This window comes from Natrix helvetica, assembly GCF_964273705.1.
Source record: "Natrix helvetica genome assembly, chromosome: 7".
Classification (NCBI taxonomy): domain Eukaryota; kingdom Metazoa; phylum Chordata; class Lepidosauria; order Squamata; family Natricidae; genus Natrix; species Natrix helvetica.
In genome coordinates this window covers 23,174,418-23,196,326 of record NC_138558.1, presented here as the reverse complement: position 1 = coordinate 23,196,326, position 21,909 = coordinate 23,174,418, and the positions used below count along the sequence as shown (strand labels likewise).

At 37.8% G+C, this 21,909-nt stretch overlaps 1 protein-coding gene and 1 long non-coding RNA gene across 2 annotated transcripts in view; one reads left to right on the top strand and one right to left on the bottom strand.

Annotated features, from left to right (window-relative positions):
* The window catches only part of TBCK (TBC1 domain containing kinase), a 106,358-nt gene extending 97,431 nt beyond the window's left edge, over positions 1–8,927 (top strand). Inside the window, exon 26 of the mRNA XM_081959935.1 lies at positions 8,126–8,927. Coding sequence (XP_081816061.1) covers positions 8,126–8,236 — 111 coding nt within the window. The 3' untranslated portion in view covers positions 8,237–8,927. The remainder of the gene's footprint in view (positions 1–8,125) is intronic.
* A 1,065-nt stretch (positions 8,928–9,992) lies between these two features.
* Positions 9,993–11,374, bottom strand: LOC309395082. The gene is made up of 3 exons (XR_014175851.1): positions 11,245–11,374; positions 10,807–10,990; positions 9,993–10,493 (listed from the first exon to the last, which is right to left on the bottom strand). It is a non-coding gene; the product is annotated as an uncharacterized lncRNA (long non-coding RNA).
* Positions 11,375–21,909: the final 10,535 nt, after the last annotated feature.

Here is a 21,909-nt window from a genome sequence, read left to right as displayed (position 1 = left end):
CATAATAATTGCAGGATGAAAGCCCAATTTGGAAGCATCTTATGTTGACTATGTATGTAAAAATAAATATGTCACATATAGTCAACTCTATTAGTATTTCTTTTGTTGCTTCTTTTCCACCTCTAAGTTCACTTGTAAAAACAGAAGTTCCAAACTTGTGGAAGCAATTGGAAGTCATACAGTTGTCTACATTCAGCCTTAAATCTTGCGTTATCCCCACCCCCACCCTCAGATGGGGAAAAGCTGTGAAACCAGTTTTCCAGTCATCTGTATGGTGTAGGAAAGCTAAACTATTGTATAAGTGTAATGATGCACACACATCCCCCCCCCAAAAAAAAAAACCCAGGACAGGACAGGACTAGGAAAGACTGAATTGCAGTTACATTATAAATGCAACACAGCTACAGCTTATAATTCTGGTCCACTTGGGAGTCTTCAACTATTGTGTTGTGTTCATTGTTTTAACTCTGAGCCATTCTACTTTTGGTTTTCTCTGTGCACCTAACAGAATCGACTGTTTGGGTCAAAGCATAAATGCTGTTGCAAGAGCCAATTTGATGTAAGAGGTCAAGGCTCCAGGGTAGAAACCAGGAGACCATGAATTATAGTTCCACATTAGGCACAAAAGCCAGCTGAGTGACCTTGGGCCAATCACTCTCTCTGTAAACCATAAGATGGGGGCAATAGCAAACCACTTCTGAAACAATTTGCCAAGAAAACTGCAGGAACTAATCCAGGCAGTCACTAGGACTCCACCCTGACTTGAAAACATATAGACACACATAATGATATTAAATAAATAAAATTGCTGTTTACTTCAATTTATTGGCCACATCAATAAATGTCTGATTTGGTACAGCAACCAAACAGGACAAGTACAGATTCCAACGGATGGTTAAGACTGCAGAAAAAACAATTGCATCCAGTCTGCCTCCATAGAAAACCTGTATATTGCACAGGCCAGAAGGAGGTCTGAGAAGATATCTGTAGACCCCTCATATCCTGGACAAATTGTTGCAACTCCTTCCTTTGGGACAGCGCTATAGGGCATTGCATGACAAAACAACTATGATAGGCACAGGGACTGTTTTTCCCTCGTGCCATCATTCTGCTGAATAGCGATCGCACTTAGACTGATATACCGCTTCATAGTGCTTTTACAGCCCTGTCTAAGTGGTTTACAGAGTCAGCCTATTGCCCCCAACAATCTGGGTCCTCATTTTACCAACCTCAGAAGGATGGAAGGCTGAGTCAACCATGAGTGGTTGGACTTGAACTGCCGAACTGCTGGCAATCAGCAGTCAGCAGAAATAGCCTGCGATACTGCACTCTAACCACTGTACCATCACAGCTCATAGTCCTGTGACCTAATTGTCATAGTGCTGTCTATAGTCTATGTGTATTTTACACACTGAGCATGGCTGTATTATCTTCTTTACTCCACCCTCTTATTGGTGGTATCATTATGATGATGATTACCTTACTTTGTTGCTTTGCATGTATGCTGAAGCTTCTGGAGGCAAATTCCTCGTGTGTCTAATTTCATTTGGCCAAATAAACTATTCAATTTAACTGAATTCAGCATCATTCAATACTGCTCAACATGGCTTACAAAAGCTAATGAACTCTGCAACATAAAAATAAATGAGCTACTACTTTGTCTATGAAATAAAAGAAGCCAAATTTTGGTGCTGTTCCCTTATGCATCGGTAGAACCCACATGAAGGTTTAGTCACATTCAATGCCAAAGATAATGCAGAAGTTTTAAAAAGCTAAAAGGGGCACATCCTTTTCTTACACAATTTTGATGTCTTCTCTGATTCTATCTCTGGCACTAGGAGGTTGGAGTAGTAGCTGTATACTCCCTTCCCAGCAGCTACCAACTCATTTTTCTCTGTTCATAACTTCCCATGGTAGGCTTGAATGTCATGGTAGCTTAAGAGATAAATCCCTAGACGAGGATTTGCAGGATTTAATGAATTACAAGTGAAAACTAATTTAAGGCATTTGATTTCTTTTGCTAATCATAGAATGCAGAGTTGATAAATACATTTACTACATCCTGCAGTCTCATAGACTGCCATAATATACTTACATTTTTAAGAGAAAAAAAACCCTAGCAAGCAATATATTATTTCAACATTTCTTCCCCAAAGCTACATGATTGGAAGGGCTCATTAAAAAAAGTAACTGCGAGAAGAAGCTAGAACACTTGGTGATAAAATTCTCCCCCCTTTCTCCACCTGTAATTTAGCTTATCTGGAGGGTTTGAAGAGAAATATATAATTTTTATGTCTCTTTGTGTCTACAAAGATGATATGATTTAAATATGGGTTCAGGAAATCCCTTTATTTATGCAAAACTCAAATTCCTCTGATCTGATACACACCTATAATGGAAAGTTCTATTTTATTACTATAATTTTGCAATGGAAAACTAAGATCTTCCCCTTTACGGGAAGTACATATGAAACTTAAAGTAGAATACGTGTAAATATTTGGAATGATTCTCTCTTTCCCTCCAGCCAGAGGTAATACGTGCTAGAAATAACCCTTTTAACTTTTTGTTTTGTTAAAGAATAACCATAAGAGGTATGTTCTGACTTTGGATGTAAGAAATCAAACAGTACTGGAAAATGACCTATCATTTCTGATTTTAGTCTCTTTGATTATTCACATGTTCTGTTGCTCTTTAACTTGTCAGAAATTTGGCTGCTGATCAGATACACAGGTTATCTTAGCAACAGTAGAGAACATTTACCTTTGGCCCTAGTTTTCATTTAACTTTTCTGGTTTTTAATTTACCTTTCAATATAGAATTGAAATAAAGACATATTGTTTACTGTAGATTTCAGGTTCTAAATTGTTTAAATCATACCCAGTATTCTATAAATCATTATACATTGGAATAAAGACTATTAAAATAAATTAGCAATAATAACAAATACTAATAACATCTTAATGTGAAAAATGCATCCTACGGTGACAGTTTCTCGTGTTTAGGCATATATTCCTTCATCCATGTGCAAACTTGGTGATATAAAAATGTAAGTGACTTCCTACCCATCACTCACCCTCAAAATCTGAATAGGAAATGTTGTATATGCATAAAAGTCTCAATTCTCTTTTTGGGTAGTATTTTAGATCAAGCATAGATCTGATTTATTATGTTTACTTTTTATGGAATTGTATTTCCATTAATATATATTAGTAGTTGTTGTTTTGCCATTTCCAGATGAAAATATGAAAAAGCTACAGGCATACAAAACTCTTTCTTTCATGTCTGTTCATCCAAGTTCATATTTTCCTGAATTGTATTTGCAAGACTAGTCATTTTTTTGTCAAAATGTTCGATTATGTCTCTTCTTTAAAAAAATCAAGCCTTTAGTATTTCTTCTTCCTGCTCCAGACCACCCAGCTAGCAAATGCCGTATTTGACCAGTTGTCACAGATTCTCATCTGCTTTGTTGCTATGTGCCTCCCAGCATGATGGTGGTTATAGCTCATCATCTCTTCAGGAGTTCTGAAAGGGTCATTTGTCAAAGCCCCATCAATTACTTAGGCATTGCAAAAGAGCAACAACACAGCACAAGATTCAATAGATTTTACGAGGCATCAGCAACTGCAGTTGCTTTTTGGGTAAATAGAACTTAGTATTTGGGGATATGCTACGCCAGGCATGTCGGACCTTTTGGCTTGCCTGGGACGCATCGAGTGAAGAGGAATTGTCTTGGGCTGCATATAAATATAATATGAGAACTATCACTAAAAATCATACAATATTAAAAATTTACGATCTTATGGTGCACTTCACTAACTATTCAGGGCCTCATGGACCCTGTAGGTCGTGGGTTGAACATGCTAAACCATGATATAATGTTAAAAGTTTGTGTTCTTGTGGTGTCACTTTGATGATGATCTTCGTCCATTGTGTTCGAAGAAGACCTTGACATCTATCGGGTTGTGGGCTGTCCACGATGTGTCCGCAGCAGGGGCGGGTTCCTGCCAGTTCTAACCTTTTCTATAGAAGAGGTTCCACAAATCTACCGTGCTGTTTAGAACCGGTTCCAGCTACCTCCCCCCGCCCGTCCACACATCATCAAAATGAAGAGCAAGAGGAGGAATTCTGGGAGTTGAAGTCCACAAGTCTTAAAGCTGTCAAGTTTGAACATACCTGAGGTTTAAGACTTGCACACTTCAGTGCCAGAGTTCCTGAACCAACATGACTGGAGGAGGAATTCTGGGAGTTGAAGTCCACAAGTCTTAAAGCTGCCAAATTTGAACACCCCTGGAGGTTTTTTTCTAAAGGGGTGCAAGGGTCTTCTAACTTGACAGCTTTAAGACTTGCACACTTCAATGCCAGAGCCAACATTTTGGTTGCTAAGCCAGAGCGTTGTTAAGTGAGTTTCACCACATTTTACAAGTTGGCCATGCCCACCCGGTCACATGGCTGGCAAGCCACTCCCACCCAGTCACATGGCCAGCAAGCCACTCCCACAAAGCAGGCCACACCTACAGAAGAGGTTCTAAAAGAATTTGAAACCCACCACTATCCGCAGGTGCCTGGTGCCTATACGGGAATGAAATGTTCTGCCACATGTCAGGCAGACGTGTGGGCACCATTGTTGCAGCATTTGCTGCTCTGGCTTTGCGGAGTGCTCGCTTCTCTTGTGCTATGGTGGTTCTTCTGTCCTCAGATGTCTGGCAGCCTTGGTGGATCAGTGTGTGCCATGCTGATCGATCTTGTGCCAGAGTTTCCCAGGAGGTGGTGTCATTTTCCATGGACTTGAAGGAGGCTTTCAACGTGTCTTTGTATCATTTCCGTTGTCCCCCGTGAGATTGCTTTCCTTGAGACAGCTCACCATAGAGCAACTGTTTAGGGATACGATGATCTGGCATCCTTGCAACATGGCCTGCCCAGCGTGTCTGGGCTTTCATCAGCAGGGTGTGAACTGATGGCAGGCCTGCTCTGGGGAGGACTTCTGTGTCTGGCACCTTGTCCTGACATGCTAAACATATTTAACATATAATGTTAAAAGTTTATGTTCTTGTGGTGTCACTTTACTAGCTGTTCAGGGCCTAATGGAGCCAGTAGGCCTTGGGTTGGATTTGCTGTACTAAACTATGATATGTATGAATGATCAGGGAAATGTTGATCTAAGTGCCTTGCATTTCCTCTCTTCTCCTGAGCAACCAGGAGAAGGAAGAGCAACCCCAAATTCAGTTTCACTTCAGCATTACACATGCAAAACAAGGGATTGTGGCTAAATTCTGATTGACTCACAAAAATAGCAAAAGGTTGGAATATGGTCCATCCATTAACAAACAGAATTGCCTACAGCAAAAGAAATTTGCTGAATTAAATACGTACCGTGATTTATCTCTCATTCCTTACTATGACCGGGTGCCTTTCTTGCTTATCTCTGCAATACCAGTTTATGGCTTAATGTAACTTGCTAACTGCATAGTTGAACATCATAGACCTAAAATATTGATGCCCAATATATAAAATAGACCTTTCATAAATAGTTTTAGGGTTTGGGGACAGGAATGACCTTCTCGCCAAAAGAACAAGAGAATTGTTCTAAGCTCTAAGGTTGTCCTATCTGTATTGTACCCTATCCCCACAAATGTGATCTTCTGGGGTTCTTGCAATTGGCCATACAAGTTCTGTGTTTATCCTGTACTGATTTGGCCACACTTGAATAAGAAGAGGGATGCCAAGATTCCTTGGCTTTCTTCTTCACTAAAGCTTTTTAGAACAATTACCTCTGACTGTTATATCTGTATTACTTGCCTATACAAGTAACAACTAGATATAGATCATGGTACTCTATCCCCAGTCCCCAAAGACCTACATGAAAACCTTTGATGGGTTTTTCTTTTAGCTTTCATCATGTACCAATAGATGTTATCTTGTATTTGCTCAACACAAAAATATTTGTTGTGAAACATTAAAAAATTATATCTTTATTGTTTAAGGCAAACTAACCCTAGTTTTCAGATCAAGAAACCATAGATTTTCAGTGGTTTTTGTACTGCTTTTCCTTTTTAATTGTCAGCTGAGGTTAAAATATTTTTGTTGTTATTAGTTTAAATAAGCATGTATTACTTTTGTCAGCTCTGCATAGCAATTTTGTTTAATATTATATATTACCGATATTATAGAATATGATTTAACATGAGTTAACACCATAGCTGAATTGTGTGACCAATTCTAAAATGGTTATCCATATAGTTGCATCACAATGGAAGCATAAAGCATTTGTTGTGTATGTCTTAATTAAATAGTTATGGGAAATATTCCCTCATGAGTTTATTCTAGAATTACAAGGAATCAGTTTTCCATTCTGTAGTATATTTTCGTTAAGCAAATGAAGGATTTTCTTAACTACTATTTTCAGGCAAAAACTAAGACTATTTTCTTGAAATAGGCGAGGGGTTAATGTGGCAAAAATAAAATCATGTTATGTAAATTAGAAGGGAGAAAACTATGTCAAATAAGTGTATAACTGCTTTAAAGAATATTGGAAGTCACTTAAGTATTTTTGTTTTGTCTTGTTTTTCTTTCTATTACTTTCAACACTTTTTTTCTTAATTTCTTTCTTTTTCTACTGCTTGGTGTTTATCTTTTAACTTTATAAAGATACTTCGTGAAAATTCTGTAAAAAGGAAAACCATAATAGCTGTAATAACACATCTTGTCGACCAATTGAATATATATTTAGTGCAATTGTAAGACTCAAAGTGAAATCTGAAAGTCAGCAACATTTCCCATTGCTCTAGAAAATAATTTGTGTTGTTTTGCAATTTACACATTTATCACTGAAAACAAAGACGTTGGGCTACTTTTAACTGAATGTAGAGGTCCCACCTTAGACATGAAAGCAGCTGGGTGACTTTGGATCAATCTCTCAGTACAAATCACCTCACAGAGTTGTGAGGAAAATGGGAGGAGGAAAGTGCAGTTCAGTTTTGAGTTATTTAAAAAATAATAAAGATGGGATATAAATAAATAAAATCCATACATAAATATTAAAGAAATATAACAAAGTACTAACATATTCTAATAGAATAAATAGAAATCAGTCAAATAAATAAATGAATATGTATCTTCAAATTCAGTTACCCAGACCTAACATGCAAACATTAAAACATTCAGGATAATTTTCAAGTGGGAAGTGAGTCAACACACTGTTGCTCTACAAGGGCTCTGTACAGATAAAGGGGGTGATAGTAATATGGTGGAGGACTACCGCTAAAACTGAATCACTTCAGTTTGAAAAATGTATATAAACCTTCTGTAGTATTTCCTGTATAAAACAAACATAAAAAATACTTGAAAATAATTTAGTAAGTAAAGATTGCTCTTTGATAATAGGAAAATGCAGAAGCTTTAGTAAGTTTAGTCTTAGACCCTAGTCTTTCTTATATAGCTACACATAGGCAGTCTTCAACATATAACCAGTTAAGAGCCAAGGTGGCACAGTGGTTAGAGTGCAGTACTGCAGGCTATTTCAGCTTACTGCTATGCTAGCTGCAGTTCGGCAGTTCAAATCTCACTGGCTCAAGGTTGACTCAGCCTTCCATCCTTCTGAGGTGGGTAAAATGAGAACCCAGATTGTTGAGGGCGATATGGTGACTCTGTAAACCGCTTAGAGAGGGCTGTAAAAGCACTATGAAGCGGTATCTAAGTCTAAGCGCTATTGCTAGCGCTATTGCTATTGCTAGTACTTTCGTCACTGTTCGGTTACAATGGCACTGAAAAAAGTGACTTTTGACCATTTTTCCCACTTATAAGCATGAATATGAGCAACTGACTCATATTTATGATGGTTGCAGTGACTCATATTTATGACGGTTGCACATACTCATGTGATCACCTTTTGCAACTTTCTCACAAGTAAAGTAAATGAGGATGCCAGATTCACTTAACAACCGTGCTATTAACTTCAAAACTTAACACTTAACAAAATTCACTGAACAACTGTGGTAGAAAAGGTCGTAAAACAGGCAAAATTAACTTGTCTCACTTAGCAACAAAAATGGGCTCAATTGTAGTCATAAGTCGAGTATTGAAACAATATATATATGCATCATTCTAACGTAAAATATTTCTACTTCAGTTCGCAGCTCATCTGGTGAAAATAAAATATCCAAGAATTTGCATTCTGGATGGCGGCATTAACAAAATCAAGCCAACGGGTCTTCTAACAGTTCCTTCTCCACAAATATGACCAGAAAACCTTGAAGTGTCTTCTAGCTCTCTGAAAAACTCTTAAGAGTACAGCAACATTTTAATTCTGCTCATTACCCAAATATTGTGTCTGTTTACAATGTTTTTTCAGTTCAGTGGGTTTTTTTTCCAATTTATTATTTTTTACAGAAGTTTACCTTGACTGGGAGAAGCTATAAAGCATTAAAATGATGTAATTCTAGGAAATAGTCAGTTGAGCTTTGGCCATCCAGCAAGAGAAAAAACCAAGTTGTATATATAAAATCTGCACTTGTTAACTCAAATTATGAGTTTGAAATTTTATGGATGAATAATATCATCTGAGTGACTGATACATTTTAGATATCATTATTTCAACTCAAGAATTAATTTGTTTGACTTAACTAGTTTTTCTGGACAATGGAATATTTAAAATGAAGTAAGGGGGGGGACTAGAAATTGTTTTCAGAACCTGCTTGTTGAATCTTTAAACAAAATATTTTTATAGAAATATGTCCAAACAACTTAAATCATCTCTTGTTTGTTACAGCTGTGGTAGTGCATCAGTTGTCATGATATGTCAGTCTTAATTCTGTTAAATTTAAATATATCGTGATTGAAAATTATTTGTAAAAGAATAAACTTTTAACTCTTACATTTGAAATATTGTTTCTGTAAATATTAGCATTGCTAATCAAGAAGAGAGGAGTGAGTGTGTGTGTGTGTGTGTCAGTGGTGGATTCCGGATCCTGTTGCAACCGATATGGTGCAATGGGACCCAGTGTCCCCTACCTGCATGTGCACGCATGCGTCCTTACCTCCGCGATACCTCCACAATCCTCTAGCTGCTTGACGGAGCATCACGCAGGCACCGTGCGTGGAAGTGCCGAAGAGCTCAAATACAGGTAAGGAGCTCGGGTAAGTGGGTGGGCCCTCCGGAGCACCGTACCTGAATGGTACCCCGGTACACCTGCAACCAACCACTGGTGTGTGTGTGTTCCCTGAATCCTCATCAGTACAAAAAAATTGAAATTGACCTGACAATTTTCTCACTAAGAAACTGCCTTTAAAAAGTGTTTAACAAGTTTAAATTGTGTTTTTTTATTTATTTTATGGAAAGAATGAAAGAATCAATGTTTTAGTGCTTAGTAATAATTAGATTAGAATGCCTTTACAATCCAAAATAATGTATCATTTGAAAAATCTAAGTGGCAGTGTAAAAAATAAAGTTCAGGGTAGATCATTGTACTGATTTATTTCTCCCACATCAGGTGTTTTTTTTTCAGGTGTAACTTTCCATTTTATTAATTTGGAACACTCGTGTACGAGTACCATTGGATATGGTGAACATTATTTCCCATGCACAAATTACTTATATTTAAATATTTCATGAAAAAATAAGATTAAAATAAAATGCCAAATATTTACCATAAATTGAGTCTGATTTTACTTTTTTTCTTCATCAAAACTTTGATAGTCAATATTCTGTTTCCAAAGGGAAGTTGAACGTTGGAAGTTTTCAGAATATCCATTCTTTAACTTTGCACACAGCATTAACAATTCTGAATCTACAGCTTCAGATAAAGACATTATATAAAATAGCAGTCCCCAACCTTTCCAGTTTGATGGCTGGCATGGGACGGGGGGAGGGATGGTTCTTTATGAGTGTAGCCGCTAATGGAGATATAAAAGAGTGGCCGAAGGATGAGACAGGACTCATTCTGGGGCAACTCAACAGGTTTATTGAAACGCAACTGTCAAAAACTATATACAGACGGAGTTCAGCACTTTTCCCTGCTTGACAGCTATTTATACAGAGCTGTCAAGCAGGGCAGCCAATAGGAACGGCCTGAACAGCCAGCGCTCAGCCAAGCCGTATTTTAGCCAATCAGGCGCTTCTTAGCTGTTGCTAGCTGTCAGGTCGTAAGTCGAGTATAGAACAGGAGATCTGCGCAAAAGTGCAAGCACCCTCTACTCACATAAGTGCAGCCCAGTTCTCAATGGACCACGGCCCAGTAGTGGGCCACCACCCAGGGGTTGGGGACCCCAATATAAAAGACATATAAGTAGTAAATCGTCCTATTGCACCATGTAAATATATTTGATCAGATGTGTCCACTTCCAGAGTCTTGGGGGTTTGTGCCTGTTTAGTGTAAAGGTTAAGACACAAGTTTAGAAAGAGGGAGACCAAGAGTTCAAGTCTTGCCTTAGCCATGAAAGCTGAGTGACTTTGGGCCAGTCACACACACTCAATCCAATCCACCTCACAGGGTTGTATTCTGGAAAATGGGAAGGGAAGATGTGTTAGATATGTTCACTCAAATTTGTCAATATAATAATGCTGGGATACAAATGTATAAATAAAACTGCCTAAACTACCCTCTTGGCTTTTTTTTTAACCTCAGACCAGGTTCATAAAAATTAAATAGAAAATAAGCTTTATAAGGAACTTCGGAATGTTCACTATGGCGGTTAACTATGAGAAATGGAGAAAATAACCCAGATTCCATTCATCCAGTCCCCTTCATCAACCAACATCACATATCTGTGGAAGCTATGATGGGCTGAAGACAAGGAAAAACTATTTCATACCCATTCAATAGTTCATTTTTAAAAGCTTTGGATTGGTTTAGGAACATGCTTAGAAAATGCAAAGCTGTTTGGGAAAGGTTTCAGCATGTTTTACTACTGCCTGCTGTTGACTGAATGTTGATTTACTGCTTAGGCCTCTTCTAGGCCTAAACAAATATAGATGCTATTTCATCTCCAAACAGATCTGGGGAGAAAAAAATATAGAGAGCAGGATTCAAATGTTATCATTTTTAGAACTAAATCTACTGAAATTTGCTAAATGAAGTACATTAGATTAATAGGTCTGCTCTAAATGTAATGCCACCCTAACTAAATGACCTAAAAAGTTTAAAACAGGTAGCTGGAAAATCCGTGATTTCATTCCTGTTGCTTAAACAATACAAAAGAGAAATGGTGCTGGCTGTACTTAGATAACCCAAAGCATACGATGCATCTTACCTCAATACCTTTGATTCTTTTTCTTTTCTAAATATAAAAGTTAGATTAAAAATAATTCTTAGGCAAAACAGAGATGGATATCCCTTTTATCCTCCAGGTATTCCAAAGCATGTTCCCTCAACTATCAAAGGACGTGTTTTTCTAGTGAATATGTAAGTTACCTGGCAGTAACACTATAAGCTGATTTTAGCATGAGTCACTGATTCCACCTTTCTCTTTAGGGAGAAATTTTATCTTCTTTTTTTTCCTGAGCTTTAGAACATAACTCTGGCGCCACTGAGCACAAAAGTAGCATAATAAATCTTTCTTCTAGTGGATAATTGTTAATATTAGCTACAATAACCAACTTGTCAGTATCTGAGCAATGGTTATTATAGAACCCAGGGTATTAAAAAGATATAGCTTCCTTACCTTCCTATCACTAGATGGAATCACTTGCTTCCACCCTTCAAAATAATCTTTAGTTAATTCTTTGTAGTCTGTAATTAGCCTACTTATTTTCTGGCATTTTGGAGACATCTGTCATGGATCCAAAATCTAGATATTTAAGGATGATAGGTACTGGTGCAAATTTTAACAATGTAAATTTTAAATTTACATTAATTTTACCCATTTTTCTCCAATTTGACAGTCCTCCATAATTTATGTTAACTTGAAATTCCTGGAGCTGAAGGCTTTTAGAAAGTGCTTTTTTATTTGTATTATATACATTTTAATAACTTATGTGGCTTCCCAACTTGTGAATGCTGACTGCAGATGGCTTACAAAGAAGACTCACACACACAAACACAGTAACAAAACATACAGAGTTGACAATGCAGTGTAACCAAGGCCAAGCCACTAAATATTCCAATGTTGAAATAATATTATAGGACGGGTGTATCCATCTTTCTAGTTCAATGGGAGTGTCTTGGAAGTATCATTGGATCAAAATCTCAGCTATAAGATATACTACTGAGAGAATTCAGAAAAATATATGAACAACTCAGCCCTACCGGTGCACACTGACCTTCATCACTAAGATTCAAATTCAGGAAGCCCACACTGACACTTGCACAACATCTGCACAACAACTTCAACATCTATTCCCAATGGAAAGCCAAATAGGTTGTCGCACAGCTGGACATAGGAAGACATATCAATGATTCCATTAAAAAGGTGCCAGGCTTTGAACTACCATATCAATGGGCAACCCTGAATAGGATTCACATCTCACACAATATCTATATAAATAGGACATCATATCCTCCCCTCATGTGACTACGGGGTCCCATATCAAATTATAGAGGAGACTATGAGCAGCACTAAGCTGAGGGCATATACTGGGTATATCTGACCTTTTTCCATATAAAGTATCTTTTTCATATAAAGTTTCCCAGTATCTGACCTTTTTCCATATAAAGGACAATGCATTTCAATGGTTATATGGCCTAGACATTGGTATTTGAACATTGATCTTTTTAACATTTATAGTTTTTGTGTTTGATTAATCTAGGTGAAATGTTAATATATATAGCTACTCTATGTATAATATGCTAAATAAATAAATGTGTGGAATTTATATCTTTACTTTCTGGGTGTAAGTTTTGAAGTTTTATTAATAGAAACAGCACATAGATAGCAAATTTGTGGAGAAAAAATTGGAATTGTTATACTTTGTGTATGTATGTAAATAAGTCACTAGCAGTGGTGGAGTTCTGAGTAGATCCACATCAAATGACAGTACAATGAAATTAACTAACTTTTCCACTATTCTCAATAATCCATAACTTGGGAGTTACCGTAGTGATACTCTTGCACTCTCTCAGGGACTGAACATTTCATTAAGCAATACTTTAGTAAGTTATTAGGAAGCAGTATTGTGGCTATTACTGAAAAGCATCTATAGCTGCCACGTTACTATTATCACTTGGTATTTCTTGGCACATCAAGCTATCAAAAACTCTTTTGTGCCTGATTGTTCTTGTCATAAAGGATTCTTCATGAACTTGTGAATGTTTGATGAACTGCAGTTGACCATTTTGTGACTGCCTCTAGCTCCTCATGACACGCTGCTTTTGGCTGAAGATATATGTGACCATGAATCAAATGGTGGCACAAAGTCCAACGAGGGAAAGGAATTTGTTCTTTGTTTGAAAGTCACTGTTTGGTAATTTTTTCCTTGAATGAACACACTTGAAATGGTACATTGTTTTACGGCAGGCTTTGGAAGCTTGTATTCTCTATGAAATCTTGAAGAATGAATTTATTCAAATGCGATTAACAAGAAAATGGTGAAGAGATTTGTTTCTAATTTGTCCTTATTCTCTGTTTGGAGGTAAATTTGTGTGAAGGTGAATCCATGGTCATCCATTGGATTCATAGTTTACTGAGAAAAGTAACTGTAGGTGTCTTGTGAGGAGACTTGTGAGGGGAATATCTGGTATTTGTTTGCCAACTTTGTGTCTATGTATATTTCTTCTTCAGCTCAACTTGCTTTTCTCCTGGAGAAATAAAAGAAAAGAAGGGATTGTTTTTATTTCAAAAGGAAGGAATCGTAAGGATAAACTTTGAAAAAAAAATAGCTTGGTATTTGTCAGGAAGAGGGCTTCCAGATCCACTGTTTTGAAAATGAACATTCATTTCAAAATTCCGATAGGAGAATAATTTTACCTGGAATTATACATACTGTATTTTTCAGAGTATAAGATGTACCTTTTTCTCCCCTAAAAGAGCGTGGAAATGTTGGTGCGTCTTATACACCGAATACAGCCATTTTTCGCCTCCCGAAGCCCCACCCCGCATCCCATTTTTGTGAAAAATGGGTGAAAAATTTATCGCTTTTCACAAAAACGGGTGTTTTTGCCTCCCCCCACCCCAGGCTTTAGCAGGGCTGGGGGAAGAGAGAAATCCCCCCCATTTTGGTGAAAAATGGGTCCTTTTTCATCAAACCTTGTGTATTTTTCCCTTCCCCCACCCCTCAGGAACTCTCTGCAGGCTTCAGCAGGACTGGGGGAAGAGAAAAATGCCCCCGTTTTGATGAAAAATGACCCGTTTTTGCCTTATCCGTTTTGCCTTACCCCAGCCCTGCTGAAGCCTGCAGAGTGCTCCTGGTGGACTGGAAGGACAAAAACATTTTTTTCTTACTTACCTCTTCCAAATCTTGGTACATCTTATACACTGGGGTGTCTTATAGTCCGAAAAATACAGTATTTAGATACATAATGAAGTTTTTGAAAAAGGAACATCTAATGTCTTGATATACCACTGTGCTCAGAGATATCCTCTTTTACGACCAGCAAAATCAAATACAGGCAAAAATTATGTGACTCTGAAAAGAAATAATTAGAGTGCTATCTAATCTTAACATCATGTAGTTGTATTTTTTGTTTTTTTTAATCTCAATAAATGTCTTCCTCTGATGCCCATGTTTTGAATCATTTGATTTTGAAGAATACAGAGAGACAGCCAGTGTGTTTAATTACTATTTTTATATTGTCAGTGCACATGTTCACTATGCTTTGTAATTTAAAAACAATGCATTTGCCTGAGACACAGAAGTCTGACTGATGGGTAATACTCTGCATGTTTTGTGAAATTTATAGATGAGTACAATGCAGGCATTATTAAGCAATTGCAATTATATTTATTAAAGTAAAAACTGTGGAGAAGGAAACTGTTTTAAAACCTAAGATTTTGACTATCATTTTTCTTAAAAAGCACAAGGATGAAAGACTGATTGGAATGTAACTGAATATCTTTTCAATTAAACAACACCAACATGTCGAATATGAAAATGTTAAACAAAGCCATGATCAGTGATTAGTGACAGAAAACTTTACTCACATTCTGAGTTCTCTAAACCAGATCTTCCTACTACCAGAGCCTCCTTTCCCAATACTGGGAACTAGACAGGGATGGGATTGAAAAATGTTAGCAACCGGTTCTCTGCTCGGTTTCTGGGTGGGCGTGGCCATAGTGGGCATGGCCTACTCAGCCTCTTGCATCATGGAAAGGCTCCGGAGACTTTTGTTTTCCCTCTCTCACACACAAAAGGCATTTGAAAGGACAAGAGTCCAATTTTTCCTAGACTGCTCATTCAAACAGATAATAATCTCCAGGTTTCTCCTAAGAACTAAGAATTAAAAATTGATCTCGTTAGAAGATATGGTGAACCCTTCTTTGTCCCAAATACTTTCTCTGCCGCTGCTTCAAGAGATAAGTTACAGCAAAGTTAAGTTTTTGTGGATCTCTTCATAAGTAGGTTGTAAGAACTCTACTCTCTATGTCAGTCCTGGAATGATGCTATTAATAGTACAGCTGTTGTTTTCTTTTGTGATTCTATTATGGACTCCTATTTCTGATACTGGCACATTTTAGAGCTGTTTAGTCACTTCAGAATACACACACACCACACACACACACACACACTGCAAACTGTAGGAAGAGATTTTGACATTTGATGACATTATTTCGGAAGAAAAGGATTTGAGCTGGCTGCAAAGTTTTTGTAGGCTGAGAAGATAATTGAGGCAGACTAGGCTCAAATTCCATGCAGTCTTTGAAACCTTTTGTGATGATGCTGCTATCAATACACCTGCAAGTCAAGTTAGTACATAATAAAGTGGGTACTATAAGAATTTTTAATGGCTGCTCATGCTAGCTTAATCTGTTATCCCACTTGGAGACATTATGGAAAGATCCAACTCCATGGAGAAGGCTCTAATGCTGGGAAAAAATGGAAAGAAGAGATGATGAAGCATGATGGCTGGACTCAGTTACATTGGCAACAGGTACAACATTGGAAGACCTGAAAGACCAGGTTAGGGACAGATCATTGAGGGCACATAATTAATCAATCAATGGTATCTGTGAATCGTCAAAGCTTTTTTTTAAAGCTAATACTTGGAACATCCCTAGTGGTAACAGTCACATTTATTTCTATTATATCATAGATATATGATATATACACAGTATATTCCTATGCCACCAGGCTTGAAATTTTGAGCTTGGACAATCTGGAACTGTGCCGCCTGTGGTTCGATCTAAACATACTACACAAAATTGTCTGCTACAATGTCTTGCCTGTCAATGACCACAATAATACATGGGCAAACAATCGATACAAACTCAAGGTAAACCACTTCAAACTCGATTGCAGAAAATATGTCTTCAGCAACAGAGTTGGAATTCAACACCTGGAATGCTCTACCTGACTCCATTGTTACAGCCTCAAACCCTCACAGCTTCAATCTCAAGCTGTCTACTGTGGACTTCACTCCATTCTTAAGAGGTCCGTAAGGGGAGCGTGCATAAGCGCACCAGTGTGACTACCGTCCCTGTCTTACTGTCCCCATTTAGCTGTATTTACTTTCTTTGTTCATGTTTATGTTCGTACCTATACTTGTTCTCTTGTACATGTTTGACCAATAAACCAATAAAATAAATAAAATAAATATCAACCTCTGTTATTCCATACAAATTTTCCTGGAAGATGACAAACTGGATTACCACATTGTATTCAAGCACAGTTTGTTGAATCTTGTATCACAATAAACTGGGTTTACTAAACTTACTAAGCAAAAGTCATGGACTATTCAGCACATTGTCCTGTTACAGATTACAGTTTTACACACTGCTGATGATGCTATTTGTTAATCATGCCTAATAAGTCTCAGCAGTTCTGTGGACCAGCAGTGATGTGTGGTTTATTTCACTTGTTTTATTCTCTGGCTGGTGTTAATTTGGATGTTGTTATAGCCTCTGCGCCTTTTGGGCAGCCTCATTCCTTTTTACCACTGACCAATCTGAGCATAACTGCCTTTCCAGTGAATTTGATCACATGACATAGCTGAAATAAGTAAGACACAATTTTGTGATTTTGCCTTACTGTGATACGTCTGGTTTTATGTACCCTGTAACTTGATGGTTTGTCACCTTTGCTGTCCAAGGAATGCACAGGAGCCTTCTCCAACACCATCACTTCAATGAGTCAATTTTCCTCCTGCCTAATTTTTTCATGAGCCAACTCTTGCAACCAGAGGTAGTGATTGAAAATTATGGACTAATCTGCATTTAGTTGCCAGGCTGAGGTCAATTCTTTGTTCTCAACTGTATGACCCAGTGTGATTTGATGCTTTATTTCTGGACTATATTCACAGCTTTCATCTTTCATTTGATTTCTTCACTGCCAGTTGTCGTTTTGACATTTCCATTCCTCACAGAAGTCATGGGTTTCATTTTCCTTTTGATATTTAAGAAGAGACCCAATTTCTCACTTTCTTTTTAAATCCGTTTGATCAGATGTTTCAAACCTCTTTTGGATTCTGACAGGAGAGTTGTGTCATTAGAATATCAAAGATTGTTTATGTTCCTTCCTCCAAACTTTACTAGCCAAAACAAATGCCATTTTAGGGCCTGGTTGAAAGATGCCCAAGCTTTTCAGGCCAGTGAGAAGCCTTTGAAGGTATGTTTTCAGCACGTTCACAAAATTATTACCATAATGGAATGGCTATACATAAAATGCACATCTTTAGGTAAAGGTAAAGGTTCCCCTCACACATGTGTGATAGTCGTTCCCAACTCTAGGGGGCGGTTCTCATCTCTGTTTCAAAGCTGAAGAGCCAGAGCTGTCCAAAGATATCTCCATGGTCATGTGGCCGCCATGACTAAATGCCAAAGGTGCACGGAACACCGTTACCTTCCCACCAACAGTGGTCCGTATTTTTCTACTTGCATTTTTACATGCATTCAAACTGCTAGGTTGGCAGAAGCTGGGACAAGTAATGGGAGCTCACTCGGTTACGTGGCACTGGGGATTAGAACCGCCGAACTGCCAAACCTTTCTAATCGACAAGCTTAGCGTCTTAGCCACTGAGCCACCCTGTTTACACATCTTTATTAGAAAAGAAAACAGTAAAATTGCTCCCCACAAATACTTGAAACCTTTTAGGATATCGTTCTATAATTGAGCTTCCATATCCATGCCTTTTTCTAGGCAAGTAGATACTCCTTCAAATACTACTGTGGGCTGGAATATCATTTTTCCTAAGTCCTCATCTGGGGGTCTATTCAGATACTATGACCTCCCCTTCAGCTGTCTTTGAAAACTGATACTGAAACATTCTTTACCTGGAGAGACAATGTCCCTGTGACTCTGGACATATAGAAACAACAGAACATGTGAGTCTTCATTATCTATACTGCAGAGACATTCATAATAATGTCATTTTACCATTATCCATTAAATACCCAGAGTGCACAAGATCATTCTACACCTTGCTGCTGCTTTCAGATATCAACCATGCTACAACATACCATTGTTACTAGGTTCAGTGCAACGCCACTTAAAATCTATTGGATTACTGCGCCATAAACTAGACTTAATAATCATCCAGTATGACATACTAGAATGCTCCACTGCTCTACTACTTGACATACTAGAATGTAATTTGATAGATATAATCTTCCAGATGCTAATCTTTATGTTCCCCTATACCCATCCAATGTTCCTAGCCCATCTTTTATATTTTTGGGTTCTTTTTAATATATATTTTAATATATTTTATATCTTTTAGCTTTTCATAATTGTTATGTTTAGACTCCCATGTATCTTCTATGCTTTTCAACTCACTGCACCCCATCCTTCTAGACCAGTGTTTCTCAAACTTGGTGACTTGAAGTCCTGTGGACTTCAACTCCCAGAATCCCCCAGCCAGCATAGCTGGCTGGGGAATTCTGGGAGTTGAAGTCCACAGGACTTCAAGTCACCAAGTTTGAGAAACACTGTTCTAGACCATCATAAAGATTTGATTTGATTAGGCTGATTATACAATATTTTTCAGATTGATAACAAAGCTTCTTCTGGCTTAAGCTTTCACAGAGTCTATCTGCTTCTTCAGGTATATAAAAGATTAGCCTTAGGAGGGATTTTAATGCTGTAGTGAGGAGAATAATCAAAGAAGTTCACTGTTTAATTTTTATTAAATTGTGTTAAACTTCCAATCGATTCAGGTTCAGCAATCTTGTGATAAAACAAACCTCTTTGTTCACAAATAAACACCTGAAGGACAATAACAGTTTGTACAGTGATTACATATACATCTCAGGTGTTAAATTTGTGTGTATACTTTCATTCAGTGCTGGCCAGTTTATCCTAAGCAGAGTGGAATGAGGCAGGAAGATTATGGACTGGATTAAAGTGGGAAATGACCTAATATATCAGATCTTCTCTTGTGAATAAGGCTATTAGGTCCTGCTGCCAAGGTAGACATAGCAAGGGAGCTGTGTAATTTGAGGAAAACATTCTTCAGTTCCAGATTTTATCATTTGAGCCAGCAAAATAATAATGACTAATTGGCGATTGAATCATTACTTTCATAATCAGATATTACATTTTCATGGTCACTACCAGAGGTGGTTTTCAGCCGGTTCGGACCGGTTCACCTCAGCTCTATGCCGTCCTATTTAGGCACATTTTGAAGCCGGGTGTATGTGCGAAAGGCCTGCGTGTGAGCAAAGCGCATGCACAAAAAGACGCAAGTGTGGAAGGCGCGTGTGTGAAGAGAGCATGCACACACACAGGGAACCTATGGTAACAAAATGTGAAACCCACCTCTATTCACTACTGTTTACTTGCTTCAGTAAGATGCTGTACAATCTAGAAGTAATGCTATTCACCATAGGAATCTGTTTCTAACCATCATGATCCCCAAATATGATTATATGTGCATCATGATCTTATAATTCAAGCTCTTCTGTTTTGTACTTGTGTTACAAAGTCAAAGTCAAATATTCAAGGAGTGGAATTTCTGCTGCAGTGTATGGTTCATCCTTATGCCCATCCTTGCCCACCTTCCATAAATGTCTATATTTTTATTTAATAAAGGCACAACAATAAGTTAATTAACATCAGCACATTTTGTATTATTTCTGGGATCCTCTTTATGGAGCAGGAGGGTTGAGCATGGTTTGCAAAGCAGATTCAAAAAGGTGTTTTGGAAAATGTAATACATAGCTTCCAAATGTCACATGCCCTACTTTTTACTATAAATTAAATATACTACAAGAAAGTCAGAGGAGTTGTATTTTTTCATCGCTTTGCTTTCACAGCAACGCTACGGTTAAGATGCTCCAAGAGGTAGTGAGTTGCTTAACTCACTCTTGCAGCATCTTAACTGTAGAGTGTTTCAGTGAATTTCAGAGTTGTGTACGGATTTCCCAGTCCTAATCTGATACTTTAATATACGGCATATAAATTCTGCTTGCAGGACCAGAGACATCCATGGACTTCGGTGGCTTTTTCAAGTCAAACAACAGTGATATTCAGACTGCCTGTCCACCCCTGCTTCCAGTTCAGCAGCCTTATTTCGTGATTAATTAATTAGATCAGGACTGTCCAAAAAGGAAGTGAATAGAGATCATTTATGCACTAGCTAACCAAGAACAATGCACTCTTTCTAGTTGCTGCGAGAAAGTTGGAAAGAAAATCTCTTTTATGAGTAGAAAGACAATATTGATGGCTACTCTACAAAATTTTAAACGCTCTTTGGGTTGCTAAAAATTATCTCCCGAACCCAGACTTTAGATTTCCAAAGTTTGGAGATGACCAGGTTATTTAGCTTTTGTTTAAAAGAGGCTTATGAGAAGAAGTCTACTAATAGTCAAATAATTTTCTCACCACTGTCAAACTATTCACTAAGGCTGGATTACTATTAGTCTTCTCATCGTTCCTCCCACTTATGACTTATGACTTCAGGACTGTAACTTTGTTACTTGTATCCTTACCAGAGGTGAGTTGCTCCCGACATTATTGCTGGTTCGGTGCGCAGGTGCTCATTTGCACAAATATAGGTCTGCGCATGCGCAAAACTTTTAAAAAGAAAAAAAAATAAATTTGTGCAATTACAATTGTTCTGCGCATGCCCAGAACCAAAAATCAAGGTGGGGGCCCCATAGGAGAACTGGTTTGGGGGCACGGCAGGCCTGGGTGGCTGCCAGTTCTAGTGACCCAGGCTGCGAAACCACTACCAGTTCGGTCAAACTGGGCCAAACCGGTGGGAACCCACCTCTGATCCTTATAGCTTATATCAATATTGATTGTTTCCTGATTGCTTATTTGTACTCTATGACTAAGTGTTGTACCTTATGATTCTTGATGAATGTACCTTGTCTTTTTATGTACACTGAGAGCATATGCACCAAAGACAAATTCCTTGTGTGTCTAATCACACTTGGCCAATAAAATAATAATAATAATCAGGTGGCCTTCTGCAGTTCCTTCAGAATACAGGCAATGCCCAGTTTTGCTTCAATATGTTAGAAATAGTGTTAGATCGAGTGAATGGATGAGACAGGACTCAGGCTTCAGTGACAAACAATAGCTCTTTATTAGACAACTATTTACCTGTCTGACAGCTAGCCCTTTTATAAGGAGCTGTCAGATGGCTCAGCCAATCGGCTTTGAGCATTCTCCCGCCGGAATGGAGGACCTTGGTAGAACCTATTTCTCTGCTGTCAATATGTAACAAATATTGCCGGCAAAGATTTGGGTTTTTTTTTTTTTTAGAAAGCATTACAAAAATAATTGCTTTACGTAGTTGACTTATCAGTAATTCTCATCCTTATTTTTTTCTTTTTCCTTTTTCCAAATGTAAATACTTAATGTAGTAAGGCTTTAGTCAGACA